Here is a 22,891-nt window from a genome sequence, read left to right on the forward strand (position 1 = left end):
GTTCTAGCAACCTCCTAAATGATATATAAATATCAGCAGCCTCCTAATTAATATATAATCCATTGCACCCTCCTAACTGATATATAAATAATAGCTATCAACTATGGAAAATTCAAATTATAGCAAGGTCTTAGGTGATCTATAAGTGATAGCATCATCCTAAATTATATGTAACTTATAGCAGCCTCTGCAATGATATGTAAGTTATAGCAACCTCCTAAATGATATATAAATATCAGCAGCCTCCTAATTAATATGTAATTCATAGCAGTCTCCTAACTGATATAGAAATAATAGCTATCAACGATGGAAAATTCAAAATATAGCAAGGTCTTAGGTGATCTATAAGTGATAGCATCATCCTAAATTATATGAAACTCATAGCAGCCTCTGCAATGATATGTAAGTTATAGCAACCTCCTAAATGATATATAAATATCAGCAGCCTCCTAATTAATATATAATCCATAGCAGCCTCCTAACTGATATATAAATAATAGCTATCAACTATGGAAAATTCAAATTATAGCAAGGTCTTAGGTGATCTATAAGTGATAGCAACATCCTAAATTATATGTAACTCATAGCAGCCTCTGCAATGATATGTAAGTTATAGCAACCTCCTAAATGATATATAAATATCAGCAGCCTCCTAATTAATATATAATCCATAGCAGCCTCCTAACTGATATATAAATAATAGCTATCAACTATGGAAAATTCAAATTATAGCAAGGTCTTAGGTGATCTATAAGTGATAGCAACATCCTAAATTATATGTAACTCATAGCAGCCTCTGCAATGATATGTAAGTTATAGCAACCTCCTAAATGATATATAAATATCAGCTGCCTCCTAATTAATATATAATCCATAGCAGCCTCCTAACTGATATATAGATAATTGCTACCAACTATGTGAAATTCAAATTATATCAATTTCTCAAATGGTCTATAAGTTATAGCAACATACTTTATTATATGTAAATCAGAGCAGCTTCTAAAAGAAACAAGTTATAGCAAACTCCTAAATGATATAAGTTACGGCATCTTACTAAAGGGTATGTAAGCTATGCCATGCTATGTAATGTTTCCATTGCAACTATTACATAAGTTACAATGGTAACATTCTAATTTATGTGTAATTTGTAGCAATCTGCTAACTGGTAATCATTATTTTTGCTTACTCATTGAGGTATGAATTATTTTACCTTCAAATTGATATGTAATTTACAACAACCATCTAGACATTTTCCAAGTTTTGACAGTTTTTCTAGTATGCATATATACAAAGTATGATAAGGCGATGAATATATATTGTATGATACCATATTCTCTTAAAATTTCCATAAAAATATATAATAATTAGAAGGTGAATAAATATATATATATCTACAATGTAGATAAATTAGACCATATAGGAGGCTTACCCATATATATTTGCGTTAACTCCTAATCCCTTATATTCCGCAACCTCCTAACTGGTATATATTTATTCAACTCCTAACTCGGAAATATGGGTATATATATATATATATATATATATATATATATATATATATATAAACAGACGATGATACCGAAATACTTTGAAATATATATATACACATAAATCTCAAAGTTTGTCATTATTGTCACCTGTTCGGATGTTTGTCTGTTCAGACATCCGAAGGGACAAGCTATTAAAGTGTTGAAACTAAAAGCTTACTGCGTACTAGATTTAAACTCACAGTGTTTGCAACTGCAAGTTCCAATCCAAGAGTTTAACCATTGAGCTATACAGTCCTTAGCAATCTATCTATTATCTCAAGTAGGAATAGCCTCAACATTTTTTCTCTGTTTGGTCAGACAATATACCAGACAAATACAGTTCAATATTTCAACATTACATCGGTACCAGTATCGAGAGGTACCCATATCATCGTATTTAAAGTTTTGATAGATAGTTTCTGCTGGAACAGTAACCTTTTATATATACACACACACACTTCTATGCACAAATTGTTATTATAATTTAACAAATTCAGGATTTTTATTTAGTTTTTTTCAGTTTGTATTAATTGTATAATTACCAAATCATCTTTTATTGTGGTTGTAGCAAAACAGGCTTAATTTAGCTATTACTTGCTAATTATTTCACATTTACATTTAACCACTTTTATAGTTGTTTTATTTGGTTTCTCAATTTATTTGACCTGTACAAAAATTATCCTCATGATATGAAGTTTCAAAGTTAAAATGGTAACTGTTGTTATACGCTAAATAAAAATAAATTTCCTTTGCAAAGACTTTTATTACCTGGGCAACACCGGGCATTCCTCTAGTACATGTATACATATATCTCAAAGTTTGGCTGCATATCTGTCATTTGTCTGGCCAGTTTTAGCAACAAAAGATCTACTTGGCAGAGGATTTGAACTCACGAACTTTAAATCACAAGTGTACAAACAATCATGCGTGACCACAAGGCTACACCATTCTTATCATTCCTATCACTCTTAACATACAAGGTGTATTCTTTTTGCGATTGCACATGCCATATGTGTATTTGTGTATTTAACGGTGTGCTCTCGAGCTATGATGACCCTTTTACACAACTTTTTTGCCTTTCTAAGTGGAACACAACGTTTTTCATACTTGCCATACAAAACAAAAATGTTTTCGACTTTTGACGCCATACGAAATCAACAAAAATTTTTATCAAAGTTAAAATTTGGCTATCAAAGTGCTGATTAATGCAAAATAACGAAGATGCCAATATGCTATTCGCATACGGAATTCGTCAAAATCCCTATCATTAGGCCTGACAGAGATACAATGCTCCCTCTCTATCTATCTCAGTTCAGCGTTATTCATTTTAGGTTATAGTAAAAATGAAACTAAAAACAGACAAATGATAAATTTTAGCCAATGACAAAGTTGAAGTTTAGTAAAATACATACTAAAACTTAACTTTAAGTATGTGTAATTATTTAAGTTAAATTCAAAGTTTATGTTATACGTCTCTCTCAAAGGCTAGAACTCCTTACAGTACATACTGCGCCTAGTGCATTGTAATGTTACATTTTAATGCAGATCATAACCACTAAATACACTTAAGTTACTGTAAGTAACTATAGCTACCAAAAATAACATACTATTTTGTAACTAACTTTTAATATGTACAAAGCGTATTTAAGAATTTGATGATTTTTCTGAGAGACTGTTTGCATTAGATAATTACCATAAGTTTTTATACAACTCTATACAACATTTTCGCCATATGATGCCAACACTGAAACGAACTGAAATCATATAATTGTATACCAAATCAATTTTCATTGTCATCATAGCAAAACGGACTTTATTTAGCCATGACTTGCTAATTACTTAATATTTAAATTTAAACACTTTTTGTTTAAATGTAAATGTAAATTTGTTTTCGTAATGTATTTCAACAGCACAAAAGACTTTTTATTATATGAAATTTGAAAGTTGCAGTTGTTTGAAAAAATTTGAAAACCTTTACATTTGTTTTCTTTTTTGCTTAATTTATTTGAACTGCACAAAACACTTTTCTTATGATATGTACATGTAGTTTTAAAATTAGAATGACAAATGTTGTTATATGTTAATTGCAAATCAATTTTCTGTCCAAAAACTTTGTCATTACTCAGGCAACACCCTGCACTCACTTAGTATATATGTATATGTATTTTTTAGATAAATACATGTATACATTTATATATGAAGTATATATAAATGTAAAAGTATACATAAATGTAAAAGTATATATCTAGCTTTAAATATATATGTATATTTATATATACATTGTATATGTGTGTGTATATTTATGCATATATGTATGTACGTATATATGTATGTATATATGTGTGTATATACGTATGTATATATACATATGTGCATAAACATGTATGTGTATAAAATATATAAGTAATATACATTTATACACATATATATTTATATGTATATATAGATATAGATATATGGATACATATATCATATGTATATCTGTATATATGTATACATATGTATGTACATATGTATGTACATATGTATGCATATGTATACATATGTATGTAGATATGTATGTACATATGTATGTACATATGTATGTACATATGTATGCATATGTATACATATGTATGTGCATATGTATGTACATATGTATGTACATATGTATGTACATATGTATGTATGTACTAATGTATGTACGCATATGTCTGTATGTGTGCATGTGTGTATGTGTAAATGCATAAATATGTGCATGTGCATATTTATAAATTATAAGTATGGGCCTATGCGCATGTTTTTATATGTGTGTGTAGTTGTGTGTGTGTGCGTGTGTGTATGAGTGTGTGTATGTGTATGTGTGTGTAGTTGTGTGTATGTGTATGTGTGTGTATGAGTGTGTGAGTGTGCGTCTATGTGCGTATACATGTACGCGCGTATGCTTGTGTGCACATATATGCGTGTGTGCGTGTATGTGTGTGTATGTCTGTACATAATGAGTTAAGGAACTCACCACAGCATCTATTGCTTTGCCAACTAAAGGACTGGACAGTGTATAGGTGAGAGACACCAGGAGGAATATTAGGGCAGAGATCTCATCTGGTAATCCAAACTATTAATCATATAAAAACATACTTCCATTTATCAATACTTTACAAAATACCTCAACTACAAAATATCGCAACTTTTTCATTTTTCATAAATGAAATTGATCTACACTTTTATAATTGTATAAAAAGGTCAGAAAGGTCATTCACAAATAAAATTAACTATTTAGAAAATTTATTGCTGAATACAAATTTCTCAAAAATGTAAACGGTCATGCTCAGGCTGCTGTTGTGAACCTTAAAAAACTTCTAGGAAAGGGGTTGATTTAAAACATAATTGCAATAATCATTTTATTTATTACTTGGCTTATGATTACAGTAACTACATGAACCTAGCTAGTATACCAGAAATATGATTACATTAACTATATAGACCTAGTTAGTCATACCAGAACTATGACTTCAATAACTCCATGGACTTGGCTAATTATGCCTAAGCTATGATATGAGCATGACATTTCATTGGACACTCTGCGGTGGTTGACAATAAGCCATTTTTCTGTTAGTACTGACCAGCGTAGTAACCTCAAGTAGCTTTGAGGTAAGTACCTTTGACCTAGTACTTACCTCAAAGCATAGATTGAGGTCTACATGTTTAACTGTTTAATATGTTTAATATGTTCAACTCAAGCTTGATTATCATGTAGATCACATACCTTGTTCCTTATCTCTGGCTCTAAAATAGGTTCAATACTGACCCACAGTACGCCAACTAGCGTCATCAGCAGTATATCAATAAAAATGGTTTTATTTTTCAGTAGTTTTATCACTGATGGTTTGTCACCTTCTTCTCTTCCTACACTTTCTGCAACAACATCAGCTGGCATGAGACGAAGTTTAACATTCAGGCATCTGTTACTAAAAACATAGAGGTTCTACCAAATGTTTAAAAAAACACAATGATATGTCAAAAGACTACTAAAAACTAGACAATCTATATATATATATAAATCTCAAAGTTTGTTTCTTGTCATCTGTTGTCATATTGTGTCTGTCCAGCTAAAGCAATTAAAATCTAAAAACATGCTTTGAACTAGATTTGAACTCACCAAGATTACAACCACAAGTTTGTAAACACGGATACCTAACCACAAGGCTAGGCTTAACCACATTTCCATCGCTCGTACGATAAACTATATATTCTTTTCCCGATTGCATACGCTCAGTTGTTAATCAATACAGTGAGCCTTCATGTTCCGATGACCTGTTATAAGATTTTTTTGCTTAATGACATAGAATATGATGTTTTTTATATCCTCTCCATATGCAGACGAGTTTTTTCGACTTTTCTCTGCCATGCAATATCAACAGAAGTTCCCAAGAAGTTGAAATTTGACAGTTTTTGTACTGATTACAACGAAATAACAGAAATGTCAATATGCTGTTTGCCCAAATAACCTTTCACAATGCCTGAATGAGGTATGGATTGCTCGCTATTTAAGTTCAGCGTTATTCATTATAAGTTGTAGTAAAAATGAGTTCGAAAACACATAAGTGATAAAGTTTGAGTTGAAAGTTGAAGGTTAGTTTAATAAAATACATACCTCTCATGGCCAAATTTCAAAGATTTGAGAGGTGAGCCTTTCAAATCTTTCACGGCCCACCAGACTGCTGGGTATTAGTATCCATAAAAACGACAACGGCCATTGTATGAAACCTTACTATGTACACAGAGGTTGACAAGAAAGCTTTCACAAACTTACCAGGCGCTTGCGCTGTGCACAGAATCACAAAAGACTGAATTATAAGCATGGCTCCCATAGCAGCAAATGTAACGGAAAATCCTCCAATCTGAAGAAGTATATGGGCCTATATAATTTGGTATAGAGCCAACCAACCAGCGGTATTTGGCAAATAGCAGGAAAACTGATCATCTCATTCTCGAATGTTCAAATTACCTGTAAATGATTTTCAGAGCTATTGGTTTAGACAGGAATTCAAGTAAGTCTTTTAAACAGTGATACTAAGAGTTGTGTGCTCCTCCTCAATATATATATAAGTACGATAAAACAGGGTTCTGATTACCAGTTGATACGATTACCAGTTCTGTATTTCACAGAACGCAGTCATCCATTGTTTATGATTTACTTGTCACCAGCTTTCTTAAACATCCAAACTTTATAAGAAGAATTTTCCATGAACTTTACGAGTATATCATCAAGAGCTATTTTTACAATCATGAAATATCAAGTATACTGAATTACCGTTTGTTTAATCACGTTTCCTTACCTTGTCTTACGAGTACATGTATGTGCGTGGCATTAGAGTAGCCAAAAAAACTATGATGCATTTAGCAAATGGTTGTTCCAGCTCGTATTCAGATACAACTATAAACATTCTTTAACTCATATTATGGAAGTCAATATAAATGATAACCAAGAGGTTATTAAGGTCTGTGAATGGTCTTTGATATTAATACTCTGTTTACTTACTGCAAAAAATCCACTTCCTATTGCTGGGCCGCACATGAACCCCACTCCCATAGCTGTTGAAGCATAGCCCTGCAACATCACCAGCCTTCGCTGTTGAATATTTTCATTCACTTCAGACATAGCACAAAGTTACCTTGATTATGTGAGAGGTAACACAAATTTTGGATTACCACGACACCATTCGTGTGTCCTAGTTTATAGCTCAGTTTGTATCGCTTTATACTCTATATCATGTGTCATTTCTTGCTATATCATTTACATAATACTGTGTCCTATATTGCAACCAGTGCAAACCAGATATATCCAGCTAGTGAACACAGATGGATAACTCGGATAGCTATTTTTTGGAAAGCATATAGCTTGTAGGCTTCTTTTAGGTATAACTAGCCAAATGCCTGGCGTTGCACGGGTATCAAAACAGCTTATAAATTGTGGAAGGTAATATAGTTGCCTGCCACTTGTCATTAGCCTAATACATTGCCAATGGTTAACTTGAGTGAGCTAGGACATGTATCCGTATTGCTGAACTTACTAATAAGAGATGTGAGAGCAAGCTTTAGTGACGTTGCTCCAAAACGCAGTCGCTATGCATATTGTAACCTAGATAACGACTTATATCGCCCGATGAACTTATGCATCTCGCATAGCTCAATGGGTTGGTTTATCACCCGGTGAATGGAGAGTTCCGAGATCAAAGCTTCTGTGATACGGATTCTTCATTCTAAGATTTTAATAACTAGAACTAAACAGACTTAACCAGAGAATCACAGAATAACAAATGACACAAACACTGAGATTTATATATACATAGATGAAGAATGAATGAAAGTTGAAAATAGTTTGTATGCCCATTTCTACAGTTTAGAAAGCTGCTTCTGGTTTTATGCACAATTTGAATTCAAGTTTTAATCTTTATAAACAGTATAGTTGCCATGGTTACAAGGTTGTCATTGTTGTTTAGAACCGGAATGCTTATTAGTAATGAGCCAGCAAGACCAGTGACAATTTCACGGTTGTGTAATCTTTGTTTAGTTACCAATCTTCAACACAGGCAATCGCCAGCTCATGTTAGTCTTTGGTTGACCATTTGAAAAGCTGAGAGAAGTTCATGCTGCACTTTTCTAGATTTTTAATTTTCTGACATGTTCACTCATCCTCATTGTTTCTTTTGCACAGCTTTATGGGGTTTTATTTGAAATCGAAAACTCTTGAAAAAGATTCTTCAAACAAGTTTAAACAGCAAAATAGAAGGTCGTCGCTTACGAAGAAAGTTACTGGTGATTAAAGTCAAGCTAAACTATATCAAGCCTTTGCATCCGTGGTACTATAATTTTTTTATTTCTGAGGAGCGTGACACCGGACGAACAGACGCATTTGCTACGACTCTGGCAGTTTAGTGTGCCATGAGTGAACATCAAGTATGGCCGATAAAGCACAAGAGAATAAGGGATTGTGCAGTTAGTCTGATTGTGGCAGGTGTTAGAGTATAAATGGTCTACCAAGCTAAAGGTTGCAAGTTCTAATCCTGTTTATAACGCTTTTTTACCTCAATATGTAGCTGTTCCTAGAAAGTGTGTCCGGCTATAAACAGATATGTTGTATAGATGAGCCTAACCAAAAATATTTCTCTTTTTTACAAGTTGAACACTTTAGCAAGTTTATGAAACAGAACAACGATGAATACAAAATCTTACCATAACAGTTGCGGTGTTATGTGGAAATGTTGTTGTTAGGAGAGTAAGTCCTGATACAATTACTGCTGCTGAGCCACACGCATGTATGATTCTAAGTAGTATCTCAATAATAAGAAACCCAGGTTGTATGGATGCATCATCGGGTGGTAAAGGATAGTACTCCAGCATGCCAAATGCAACTGTGGAAACACCGAGTGAAAGTACTCCCCCTACTAGCATGCTCTTCACCGCTATGTACGCCATCTGTCCAATCAAAGTGTCTTGTAATGTAGACATAATAACCACTTATAGTTTAGTCAAATGTCTAGTCTAAAAATTATTTAATACATGAAATTATCACTGTCATACGTTTCTTTTCAGGCATCTAGGAGCTAACTAAGTGCAGACATATAGCATGAAGTACTTTTTTCTTCCACATGAATGCCCTATTTGGTACCTATGCAGGCCGACACTAAGGATACACAGATGGTTCGAAAACCACAGCTGACGTCTTGAAGCTTTTTATGCATTTCTTATACTTTTAAAGTGTATTTTGGTGCATGGAAATACCAGAAATTATGAAGACTTGAATCTCCAAAATTACTGTTTTTTATAATGTTTATTTTCCCTTTAAGGACAGTCTTATATAAAGTTATTCAACAGTCCCAACTGTTGTGAGCAACACATTGTTTGTTTTTAAAATGGCAGGGCATAGTGTCACACACAATCATTTATATTCTGCTATAAGACAAAGTATCTGAATTTAAAGCCAAACATTCAGCGACAGAAAGTTATGATTATAAATGACCTATAAATAAGTTTGCCAACTTCATAAATTGGTAGCTGTGAACAATGCCAAGGTCAGATATGAAAGGTGACCATCAGTCTATAAGCTCACAAACTTATTTTAGCTTCAGAGCCATAAGCTACTAGAAGTCTATTGACTTGGTGCATGTAACCTTACAATTGCATCTATAAATGTGTGGCCAACCCTTACAAAGTATATTGTTAAGACATGGAGACAAGATGTTCATGAGATTAGCAGCATTCTCGCCTACCCTTCCTATTAGACATATAGAGCTATAGAATTGTATGCTGTTCAAGTCTTTACTTTTTTCACATTAAACTTATAAAATGCTTTTTTGGAGACAATTGGCATATGCCAGCTCTTAGATTAGAGGCAAGCCAAAAGTTGACTTACAAGTTATAAGCAAGTCATGGTCATTAGGCAGATCAGTGGTTACAATTCAACCCATATGTCTAATTAGAGGTTAATGTTTGCGGTTTAGAGATCAAAGAAAGGCTTTGAGTTTGTAAGAACAGACAGAGCTCAGAGATCACTTGACTAGAGATACATTAAATTGACAATCGACGTCATGGTCAGAGGTCATATTTAGAGGTCGTGGAGGTCAGGGGTCATTTGGATGACCGTCTGTCAACTCAACAATCAACTTGGAGTCAGAGGTCAGTTCAGAGTTCATAGATTAAATCAACAATTGATTTAGACGGCATTGACTCACTAATACAGTGTCATAATTTTCATTGGCTGTCTACTCCATTCTCTATCCCAACTTCCCCCCCCCCCGCAATATTATTAACTCTTTTGTTCAACTTACTCAATTCCTGATTTCTATCTGTTCATTTTTTTCTTTTGGCATCCAATGAAAAATATCAATTTGTTGATTAATACAATGCCAATAGAAAGTTATACACACAGACATACAAACAGCTCATCTATAGTCAAGTCCAAGCCGGATAGCCATTGTCTCACCTCATTGCAACCTCAATATTCCAAGTACCTTGAGCTATATGATTTGAGATCATTACTCTAAGGTACCATGTAACATACAAACCAGTTTTCCGTAGACTAGGCTCATCGGCATCTGGATTAGTGGCATGAGACCCATTACCCATCCAGTGATGTCAGATTGAATGTTATGGTACTCATTCTAGAACATATATTTTATATAATTCCTGAAAAAGTTACAACTAGTTTTATAAAGCCTCACTTATAACCAAATAATGATTCTCCTAATGACTGAAAATTTCCGCAAGCAACTCAATTTGTTTATTAATCCACTTCACTTTATTTGTGTAAATCAAATGTCAGATCACTTTTGTATTTGTCGAGATCAAATTAAAACTGAAATGAATTACTACAAAAATTATTTGTTTTAAATATTTGATTATTTGAATATTTAAATCATCCCCAATTTGAACACAGCTCCGGCAAAAGCTCTTAAAATTATAGACTGGTTCATTCCAACAAATAAATGGCAGAGTTGTTAAAACGTCATATGTTGTCTCGTTGGAGATAGCCAAACTGAAGAATTTACACACTGTTGGCAAAACATTGACAAAGGCTTGTGCCTAGAAGATGGCAGAGATTGTGTTCTGAAAAGAATCTTCAAACAAGCTGGCAATAAGGCTTTTTCTAGCACAATACAGTCCTGAGAGGAATGATTTACTAATAGGTCTTTCGATTCTAAATAGCGACTGGTGCAAGAAACCAAATCTGATACAGTTGCCTTGTTTTTAATTCAACTGATGAATCAACAGGCATGGCCTCTTGCGTCCAGGGGGTAGTTTTTTGTAAGATACGCCTACTCTGGTGCAGTTAAAGAAGAACCATGTTTTGTGAATCACTAAAAACAACCACAAAATTTTTTAATATAATGAATGAACTCTTTAAATTCTTTAAAAAAAGGCATAAATAAAAAATGATTGTGATTATTGCACAGATGAAACACCTGCAATGCTTGGATCAAAATCTGTTTTGCAAGGATTGGTGAAAACTGCCACCAGATAGCAAAGGTGTCCACTGTATGATTTATTGCCAGGCCATGGCTTCTGAAACTCTCCAAGAATCGCTGCAAACTGGATCAGACCTGGCAATACAAATTGTCAATTTCATCAATTTATGGTTTTGTGGCGAGAGAGCGCAGAGACCAGGGCTGGCTGCCTAGCCGATCCCAGGATCGACGCTAGGGCAGAGTCTTGTTACAGCAGGAGACTCAGCTGTAGGTTAGTCAGCTCTGCCTACTGAGCTGGCTGAACAAAGATCTGATGGAGCCGAGACAATAAAGGGGTAAAGCCCACCACACTAGTTCATCTGTATAACAAGCCCATATGAGCTGACGAAGGCAGAGATAGCTAGCAGTCTCTCTGAGTGTTTTTCATTGTAATGTGAACTCCTTGATCCCATGTACCCATACATATTTGTAAAATATGTACACCTCTCATTGCTTAGCCCCCCCTCCCCTCTCCCGGTATCTTTACTCTGTGGGGCAGTAAAGGGCACCGGCACTTTCTTCTTTCTTATATAGCTTTTCAAAGCATTCGGTCGGTATTTAAAGAGAATGCTTTGAAGAGTTTCACAAAGACGTGGTTCACCAAGTCTTGTTGTACTATACAAATCTGGGATGGCTATCTCAAGGTTATGCAAGGCATCGCCTTTTTGAATTTGCAGAAGCTTTATGGTTGCTCTGTATAGATCAGGGCAACACGGAATACTTGCCACGGTTACACAACAAAGAATGGAGAATAAGTCTTGCTTATTTGTTTGACATATTTGACCGCTCGAGTAGATCAGACGTACATGTGATTGACAAAAACATCAACATTGTGAAATTCAGTGACTCATTGAAGGCATTCCTTACATATCTAGAGCGCTGAAAATAAAAAATAGGCAGTGGTATTATTGCCATGCCTGAAAGGATAAAATCTTTCCAAAAAGAAAATGTGATACAACGACAGATGTAGTCAGACCTGAGATTTTGGGCCATTTGACAAGGTTGGTAATTGAATCTAAACTGTGTTCCTACAGGTTAGGGACAATAGCCTAAAAATAACAAGAAACACATTCAGACTATTAGTTAGTAAGCTGCTAGATGCTTGCTCTAAATAAATGCATTAATTATCAGAATAACTCTGGAACAAAAAATTCACGGCAAGAAAAACCAATGGAAGAGTTTTGGTGACAAATGACAATCTTATATCTAAAAATATTTGGTTTGAATTTGTAAACACTGCTGCCATTTGTGTCCACATATATCTGCGACACAGAGTTCTAGCATGTACTACCAAGCAGGACTAAACTTACGATATTTAGCATTATTAACATTTTAGCCATGGTCAAGTTTTGTCGCTTTTAATCTTGAACATTTTGCCTGACAGATCACTTCAAACATAAAAAAATCAGAAGTTATACAAAATATACTAATACTTTCTGATAAATATATTAAATTTTGTACAAGTTCAACTTAACAGCCACGGCAGTACATTCAAGATGCAGTTATTAATCTTATTAAAGTTGATCAAACATCCAAATAGCATTGTTGGATATTTTGCTTATCATATACTCTTACGACGATCAAGTATTTTCCATTTTAATCTTGAAACATCCTGGAAGTCAGATCACCTCAAACATCAAAAAGACTGCAAACAATAAGAAAATATCGACACTTTCTAAAATAGACTATATTAAAATCATGTGTAAGTCCATGTCGATTGATAAGGCAAGTATATATTCATGGTACAATTATTCTTTTTATTTATGTTGGTAAAACAACAAAGTAGCTTTAATATACCTGCTATCATAACTGTTCTCTGTAGTAATAGCAAGTTGTATTATATTGTTACAAGTTGTGGTGAAAACAAACTAACTTTTATATGTCATAGCCATGTTGTATTCAAACTTGGTACTAATATATCTGTAGCTGATTGATTGAAATTTGAAAATGATGTCAGCTGACAGATAAATAGGATGATTATTTTTATAATGTGACTGACAGGTGAAAGACCGTACTTAAAAGTCTGCTACTGGACTTTGTGGAGGATTAAAAAAGTTGCATAAGCCCTATCAGTTATGTATTGCCTCATCTGAGACCACGGTCAAACTCTGAGGTCAAACTCAGTGAAGCACGAATGTACCATCTGTATCCTGTTGTAGAATGTCAGATTAGAAAGGTCAACTACATGTAGGTCATGCGTAGAGAAAGAATTTGTTAAAAATCTCGCACTAAACTTGCAGCATGTTTTGTGAAAGTCAAGAATGTGGATCAAATGGACTGCATTACCTTGAGGTTGACAAGTTTTATTCAAACCAACTGAATGTGAGTTATAACTGTATCAACTCTGCAATAACAGGCTTCTCTTGTCTTCCTTCTCACCCAACTAACAATAACTAAACTGGTAATCTCTATGTATTTTAAATCATTGCTATTTTCATTTGCTATTGTTATTCTTATCTGTTTTATTGGAGAATTAAAGATGAGGGAAAAATCAACATGGATTTCTTTCAGCTTTTTAATATTCGACAAAAAACTAACATGCACTGTTGATTGTCTGTGTTGAAAAGTCGTAACTACATAAACAATACACAACCATAAGATTTTCACAGTTCAACTAGTTTGATATTATCACTTGTTAATACTATTTGTTAACATTGTCAACCTTGGTTATTATTCATATTATTATTACTAATACCACTGAGTCTAATAGGCTGTGAGAGATGGTCAGGTATCACAATAAAATGCAAAGAATAAGTAGCTGCACAAATATTCTGAAATAGGGTAAGGCTGTCAATTGACACAGGTGTGAATGCGTCAGTCTAATACGCTGAATATATTGAGTTTGAATTGTACTTATAGCAATGTTTGATTCCAACATCTAGCCCTAGCTTAAAACAGACATACAGACAGACACAGCTGTTATTAACGTAAAGATCACACATCAACTGGATTTCATTAGTAGCACTATTTATATAAACTGTATATGTGTATATACTGTTGGCTTAGTATAAGTGCAAAACAGTACATCAAATGCGATGCAGTACATTATAATTATGCATTACTGTATTAATATTAATATATTACGTACATTACATACATTACAATATTACAATGTAATCTTTTCCTTTCATTATTGCTATTTGTTGTATATATTAGCACCCACACCCAGTACATTACAGCTACCATTGCAGTTATCCTATTTGACTGCTAATATTGCATTTCTCAACCATCAGTACCCTTTTCTTTTTTTCAATATCACTTTGGTCGTGGGCTGTATGACAGTGGAATTTCTAGTAATATATTACATGCATTAATGCATTATTTTTTGTTTCCCTTGTTGCTATTGTTAGTTGTTAAACTAAACTAAACTTTTTTGTGTGAGCTAAAGCTTTGCTTAACTAATCTTCAAGCTTTGAATTTTCTTTATATATGAATCTCAGTATTTGTGCGTCGTCTGTGATTCTGTCTGTTCAGCTGTAGGGATTGATATCTATAGCAATAAATAATTCGTATCACAGAAGATTTGATCTCGAAACCTTCCATTCACCAGGCAACAAACTGAGTCTTTGAGCGAAGTGAGATGCAATTGATTCATTTGACGGTATGAGTGGTTATCTAGGTTACAATGGGCATAGCACTAAACATTATGGTGTTACGTCACTAAAGCTTGCTTTCAAAGCTCTTATTAGTAAATTTAGCAATATTAGCTTACTCAAATTAGTCATTCAGCTATTGAAACTGTGCCAGGCTGATAGCAAGTAGCAGGCAACTACATTACCTGCCCATATTTATAAGCTGTTTTAATACCCGTGCAACCCCAAACATTCGACTAGTAGAATACAAACTAAAAACACAGATACCGACCATTAGTCTATGATATTTACAAACAATGCAAAGGGCATCGACTAGGAACAAACACTTCAATAAAAACAAAGCAAGATTTAATGAACTGAATTAACTTAAAATTTAAAAATATTCAACTTTGACACGATTCTTTATGCTTTTCTTATGAACAGTGCAATGCAACAGTACACAGTTTCAGCATTTTTTTTGCACTCAAAGTGCAGGACGCTTTCTTTACTGCAACATATATTTACAGCTTGCATTCGATTATGCTCCATACGATTTAAGCTACGCATCTAGGCAGCATTTTTGTTACTCACCAGATGGGGTAAAAAGGGTGCAGGTAGCCCGAGAACTACATTTGATGAGAAAGAAGAAGAGAGACAGCAAGCCAGTAAAATCAATTCTCTTTTTGTGTATCGTCCATGAGAAGAGTTCTCGTTGTTAAGAGTGTTGTCATTGGTCTCTACGCTGCTCGAGTCTGTTAGCTGCATAGCCTCATCATCAGAACTTCTGCGTGAAGTAAAACACCGCTTAAAAATTTTTTGAGCCATGATCTGGCCTTGAGAATCAGCGCAAACGTACTAAAAGAGCTCAAAATAAGCTGGTTATTTTATTGGTCTTAATGGTTTGAATTTGATTAGCTAATCATTGCAGTGGGTAGAAGTGGTTGCCATGCCAACCATCCACTCACCACGGCAATTGGTTACCTGACCTGATTTCATTTAATTCTTTAGCCCTCTCCTCCTATCTTATTCATCCACGATTCTTTAACCAAATAATTGTTAAGGAGAAACTATCTCGTGAACCTGATACTGGAAGCACAAGAACTTTAATTAATAGTGCTTCTATGTTCAGTGTGAGCGTGCCAAATGCATGCAGTTACTGTACTCAGGAGATGTCAGAGCAAATATTTAGATGTTATACTTTAGAGTTTAGACAGTACCAAAAACTAACAATCTCTACAATTATTAGGGACTAGTCCAGACTAATCAGATAATTCTCAGGTGAGTGTGGAAAAGGATGGTTCTCAGAAACCAGAAGGTTAAACCAAGCATTTTTAGTTATCTGTTAAAAGACACAAGGCGTATGCATGCAAAGCTTAGATGAAATTGACTAAAAAGATTCTTAGTGTTTATTCAGACACGCAACAGACCAAACCGCACGCACAACAGACACACACGCACCACACACATAACACGCACGCACACACACACCATACCACATGCACACGCGCACACATACACACACACACAACACACACACCACACGCACAACACACGCACGCACGCACAACACACACACGCAACACACACACACACCACATGCAAAGCACACACCACACGCACGTACACACACACACACACACACGCAACACACACACACCACATGCAACGCACACGCACACACAATATAAAATTGGTATTTACTAATATAGGTTTTCAGGTATTGGTTGTTATACTCGTGTGTTAATGCAGATTAAGTAATCATTGAAAAGTTATTATATTGTCATCAGTCGCAGTTAGTCATAAGTAGTCACAGACAGTTGCAGGTAGTCACAAAAAGTTGCAGGTATCCACAGGTAGTAGCACATAGTTTCAGGTAGCTACAGAAAGTTGTAAGTACATGTAATTGCTTAATCTTTGAGTATCAACAAGATATATTTTAATAACAGAGAGAAATAAATTTTTATTAAACATAATCGTATGAGTTAAACATTAAACATTAAACATATGAGTGGATCATCTTGCATTGCCTGTTGAGTGAATATAATTCAATTTATAATAATATACACCATATATAATAATATAATAGTAATCTCTTCTACTCCGGAGTCACTGACTTAACTAGGTATGTTTTACTATTAAGGGAAATAATTGATAAGTTGTAATATACTAAAATTACAATTAGCATTACAAGATTCTTTATCTTATTTTTATATATATTTATTATCATGTTAATATAATAATATATTATATAAATACAATAGTATATTATATTAATATAATATTATGTTATATTAGTAATATATTATATATAATATTTATATCTTATTATGTATATCTTATTTATAATTATATCTTTCTTTTAGGAAAAACATGGCACGAACCACTTCGGTTAATATCACTGATAATTATCTGCTATATTATGAAACTGATAATATAAACTTGCTTGAAACCATTGCACTGAAATAAATTATATATAGGCGGTAGCTGAAGTGCTTTATATAAGGCTACTTTCTAAGGGTCACAAACTTATGACATTCGATTTAGTGAACTCTACTACTCTCACCACTCAGCCCCATTCTACCAGTGAAGAATATAATCTTTGCGATAGTATGAAATGTCTTCTGTTATGAAACATTCTCACGTAAGGGAGGAGATATAAGAACAGACTCACTACGGCTTATTCAAGGTGAAAAGCAGGTCTACTCTAAGCAATGCCAGGATCAAGTGGCAATCTTAGCACTTTCATTTTTTATAGAATGTGCCACAACTTATATGATTAGATATTCGAGAATCCATCTATGCTTGTCTTGAGGATAATTTCCATCAATAAACGCGTTCGTGGATTTTTGTTGAGAAACAGTTTGCGCTGCAAATAAAAGAAACCTCAAGCATTGCTTGGTTGAACGCTAGTATATAATGTCTTTGGATTAATTGCGCTCTTTTTATTAAGTTAGGGCAATATATCTTGTACAAGGCTGTTGAAAGTTTACGAAAAATCATAAATATATAAAATAGCTGTCCAATGTTCAGGCGAACTATAATGTCTGAAAAATAGAATATCTATAAAATAATTTATGTGACCAGCTGCTCGTTCTCAGCAAATCTTGAGCCACACTGGCTGTGATTGGCTAATAACTACACTTTTGCACTCAGTAGATAAAAACAGACTAAACTTTTCTCTGAAATCACTCATTTGTAATTTATTGTTGCTTTTGCTTGGAACATTCTGATCTACTAGCAAAGGCTTTCAATCGCTTGTCACTCATTGGCTGATGCAATCGTGTGTCTAATCGGACAGTGATAGCAGGAAACTGACTCATCAACTATTCTCAGGTTTGGCTACAAGTTTTTACACCAAATAAATAAATTAGGGTAGTTCCTTTATTAGAGGTCATTTTAGAGCCGTAAATAAATTAAATACAAATGAGCAGAATTTAGTGTATGTTTGTGAAACATAATTATTGTTACAAGCTTGCTGTTTACTATAGAGTGAGAAATATCAAAAAACTTTCGTCAAAAGTAGCAATTTTATGTGCTTCATAATTAAATGAAAATAGCCTTTCTTGACAAAATTCACAAACAATATTTCGTGTTAAATATGAACGCACACAATATTTTAGTAGTTGATATCATTGCTATAGTTGATATCAAGTATTGTGTTTAAACTGCAGCGTTATGTGTCTCTATTCTGTTGGTCTCTCTGCAACTATAGACATCATAACCTCACATTAGCTTGATCTCATCATTTTTAACCGCGATCAGGTTTTGTCGATTTTAATCTTGAAACATCCTGGCAATCAAATCACCTCAAACATTAAAAGCAATCACAAATGATAGAAAAATACAGATACTTTCTGATAAACCTAATAATTTTGTGCGCAAGTTCATCAAAAGCTTTCCTTTTGCTAATTGCATTTACTAACCGGTATAATAGATCTAAAATGCTCAAGTTGAACAATGTATAGTTAATAATTTCATTATTTAAAAAATTTAGATAATGAAATTATTAACTTTAACGAATTCCTTAAAATTAACTGTTAAGGAATTTAGTGTTCGGTGTGAACAGTATCAGTTCAGACAACTAGACTAAAAAGTTGAAACTGGTAGCCATAGTTAACAGATGTCTTCTGTTAGATAAATTATTCACTAATATGTTGTTAGTTACCCACATTACAAACCACCTTACAAAACCTTTCAAATGTCTGAACTTGATGTCTTATGTAGCCTATCCAAGTTTATCATTATACAAATTCACGAGACGGGAAATCCTAAAACAACAATTGAATTAGCACAGCTTTATTTTGCTGATTGTTATTTTATTTGCAATAATTCCATTTTAAATGGATATATTTACCAAATTGCGCAATACAAGAACCAGAAAAATGCAACAATTATTCAATCAAATCGAATAAATGGTTTTGACATATTGTGTTGAAAATACCTTTCTCTGTTAAAACAACAGATATTACGTGGAACATTGTAAAAGGAGTTGTCTATAATATTTTTTAAATAATTGTTATAAGTGAATGAAATTTTTTATATCAGCTGAAATGGGTTTTTGTTATGTATTGTCTGCATTGCCTAGAAAGGCTTCTCATCCTGCATTCACTGTGAAATTGGTAAAGTTTTAACATCTTAGCATCCATCTGGTATTCTGTTAACCAAGCATGGAATATTGTATTATTATAGTTTGCCAAGATGACATAAAATATGGAGAACTCACCTTTGCTTTTCTAACACATCAATGCCGATCTGCATTTTTATCTCTTGTATCCAAAGTAGGCCATATGCGGGCACGCAATGAACGCAAATTCTTAAGCTCGATTGTTGAGCTGCATGATGCATATACCAGCATCTTTGTGTGCTCGTCAGAGACTATTGAAGTCACTGTACTTCTATTTGACCCTTAGTAGTAATGAAGGACATTGTTAGCTATCATATCTTGGCATTTCCTAGTAGAAATGAATTGGTAGTAATCTACTTGAAATTCTAGATGTAGTCACTTGTGGCCGCAAAAATCTTTTTGCGATTTGAGCAAATCACATCTACATAATAAATGACATGTGTATGGGAAAAGAAAGCTTACTGGACATGAGCTAGTTCTAATCAATTTTAATATTTTAATCAAAATTTGTAAACCTCAATCAAATATCAATTATTTAGTTTAAAATATGCACAAGTATTATGAGGCATGGACCAGCCAGAGCTTTAATAAAATCATACACATGAATTGTAGCATTATAGAAGTATATTTAATCTATATTTGATAATTCCTTGCAGTGTCATTTATTTTGTGCACTCACAACCATATGTATGAGCTATTTAATATGCTTTGAACCTTGACCATACTAATACTAATGACCAGTTGCTATAAACATTCACACTTTTTGCTATATTGACCTGTAATAAATAATCATTACTTTGAGCATGACAGGCTTCTAGCCACAACATGTAATTAGTAAATCGTACCTGTCGACAGTTGTCACTCATTAGATGGAATAATCTAGGGGTGGTGAAGCAAATGAACCGTAAGATAAACTATATGTAAAAGCAAAGGTAGCTAGAATACAGAGAAAGATGTCTGTCACAAGAGAGGTCAAACTCCTTATCCGCTACATCATTAACTTACTGAGATAAAAGTTGAAGCTAGGAGTCACTATAGTATCAAACAAAATTAGTTTATTTTATATTTGTAACAAACTAGAAACTAAAAGTGAAGTATCTGCCAGGTGTCACATGCTTCTCACACAGCAGTAAATGTTATCTAATGACAAAGTTTACATGAGGGCACAAGTAGTCAAGAAGTGAAGAAGTGTAAGTATTGACACAAGTAGTCAAGAAGTGTAAGTGCTGGCACAAGTAGTCAAGAAGTGTAAGTGCTGACACAAGTAGTCAATACTTGTAGATAATAAAAGTATTGCCATAATGACAGAGGATAGTGTAAAACTTGTAAAACTGAAGACCAGAAAATACTGTATGTCATCAGAGAATGCTTTAAAATTTCACTAAATATAATACATATGCCTTGATGGTCCAGTAGGATCCGGTGAACACTGCTTATTTCTTAAAATTGAGCATCTAGTTGCCATCTCCTTCATGTGGTTGTAAATAAATGTAAATGCTCAATATATTATTAAAAGGTGAGCCAAAATGCACCTCACGCATGGCTGATCAAGTTTTTAGGAAGTGAGAGCGAGGACACAAGCAAAAGTGCAAGAGCAAGAAAGCTAGAGAGTGAGAGAAAGGAAGAAAAAGGGAAAGAGAGAGAGAGGGAGAGAGAGGGAGGGGGGAAGGAGAGAGGGAGGGAGAGAGAGAGAGAAAGAGAGTGAGTGAGTGAGAGAAGAACGAGGGAGAGAGACAGAAAGAATGTTAATGAGCGAGAGAGTGAGAGAGGAAGAAAGAAGGAGAGAGAATGAGAGAGAGAGAAAGAGAGAGAGAGAGAGAGAGAGAGAGAGAGAGAGAGAGAGAGAGAGAGCGAGAGAGAGTGAGAGAGAGAGAGTGAGTGAGTGAATGAGAAAGAGTGAGAGAGAGAGAGAGAGAGTGAGAGAGAGAAGAACGAGGGAGAGAGACAGAAAGAATGTTAATGAGCGAGAGAGTGAGAGAGGAAGAAAGAAGGAGAAAAAGGGAGGAAGAAAGAGGGATAAAAAGGGAGGAAGAAGGAGGGAGAGAGTGAGAAAGTGAATGAGAGAGAGAGCAAAAGGGAGAGAAAAAAAGAAAGAAAAACGCAGAAAGAGAAAGGAAAAAAGAAAGAAAGAGATGTTATATAATAGAAAGTAGTGCACGTACTATGTAGCAGAGAAGCATAATTGTCATTAGTGTCATTTTTCTATGAGTTATAAAACAAGCAAAGAATGCATGGTCCCTGCATTAAATTTAGTGCTCGAATCGTTGACCCATTTTGTTAAACAGCCAGCCTAGTTCTTACACTATGTGATTAGCTATATTATTAAATAAACTCTTTTAGCCCTAGTTTTTAAATAGTCCATAAAATGTGCTGGAGCCTCGTTATCCGAATAACAATTTTTTCACACTCTCCATTTTTTTACTCAGCTGCCATTAATTCTCACGGACATACTTGAAAGCAATTCACTTGCGTCTGCAACTTTCAGCTATTTTGGTTGCCTAAAGTCGTATATAAATATCTGAGGGTCGTGCTGTATAGGTCTTTAGCATCTGAGAATAATAAACTTTTCCTTACTTATTTTGGTAGTAAAACAAGACAATCAGCTAGGCAGATTGTAGACAATAAAACCAATTGTGGCTTTGCTCTTTAATTTTCTTACAATATCTATGTGTTAGATTGAAACGCAGGAGGCATTATTTAATCATTGTATGTGTTTGTGTGTGTGCGCGTGCGCGCACACACACATACCCATGCACACACACTTGATGTTATATTGTATTGAATTTATAGGTGACCCATAGAAGACTACAAAAAGTACAAACGTAAAGCGAAAGAGACTGTCCAATTGTTCCCGACATAGATCTTTGACCTGTATTAGTTGCAAAGTATTTTAAAAGCATTGCTTGTCTTTAATCCGGTACATCAACTATGATAATTTAACATATTTTGAAAAATCAATAGCATCAAAAAACATTGATAAAAATACAGCACAAGTCGGATTTCAAGAAGCATATTTATTGGCATTAGTTTTAATAAAGAAAAGCTATTAACTACGGATGCTTGTGACTTGGTTTATAAAATAATCGTTTCAGCTTTTTTTTGTAATAGCAAAGTATTTGTCAATTCTGTTGAACCAGCATGGCCCCAAAACTTTACCACCTGTGCTAATGTCAGATCTGG

The 22,891-nt window shown here is 34.1% G+C and overlaps 1 protein-coding gene across 4 annotated transcripts in view; it reads right to left on the minus strand.

The window, feature by feature from the left end:
- LOC137405811 (MFS-type transporter SLC18B1-like) overlaps positions 1-22,891 on the minus strand; it is an 89,800-nt gene that overhangs the window by 22,626 nt on the left and 44,283 nt on the right. For 2 of the 4 annotated variants that reach the window (XM_068092223.1, XM_068092225.1), the window contains 2 exons: positions 5,275-5,423; positions 4,525-4,623 (listed from right to left, as the gene is read on the minus strand). The exons of 1 other annotated variant lie outside the window; for it this stretch is intronic. In XM_068092223.1, the coding sequence (XP_067948324.1) occupies positions 4,525-4,623; positions 5,275-5,423 (248 nt within the window). Of the gene's footprint in view, positions 1-4,524; positions 4,624-5,274; positions 5,424-6,321; positions 6,410-7,050; positions 7,120-8,744; positions 8,988-10,576; positions 10,673-15,678; positions 15,926-22,891 lie in introns of those variants that run through there. One more of the 4 variants, XM_068092222.1, reaches the window with a different exon arrangement.

Source organism: Watersipora subatra, chromosome 10 (genome assembly GCF_963576615.1).
Source record: "Watersipora subatra chromosome 10, tzWatSuba1.1, whole genome shotgun sequence".
Lineage (NCBI taxonomy): Eukaryota > Metazoa > Bryozoa > Gymnolaemata > Cheilostomatida > Watersiporidae > Watersipora > Watersipora subatra.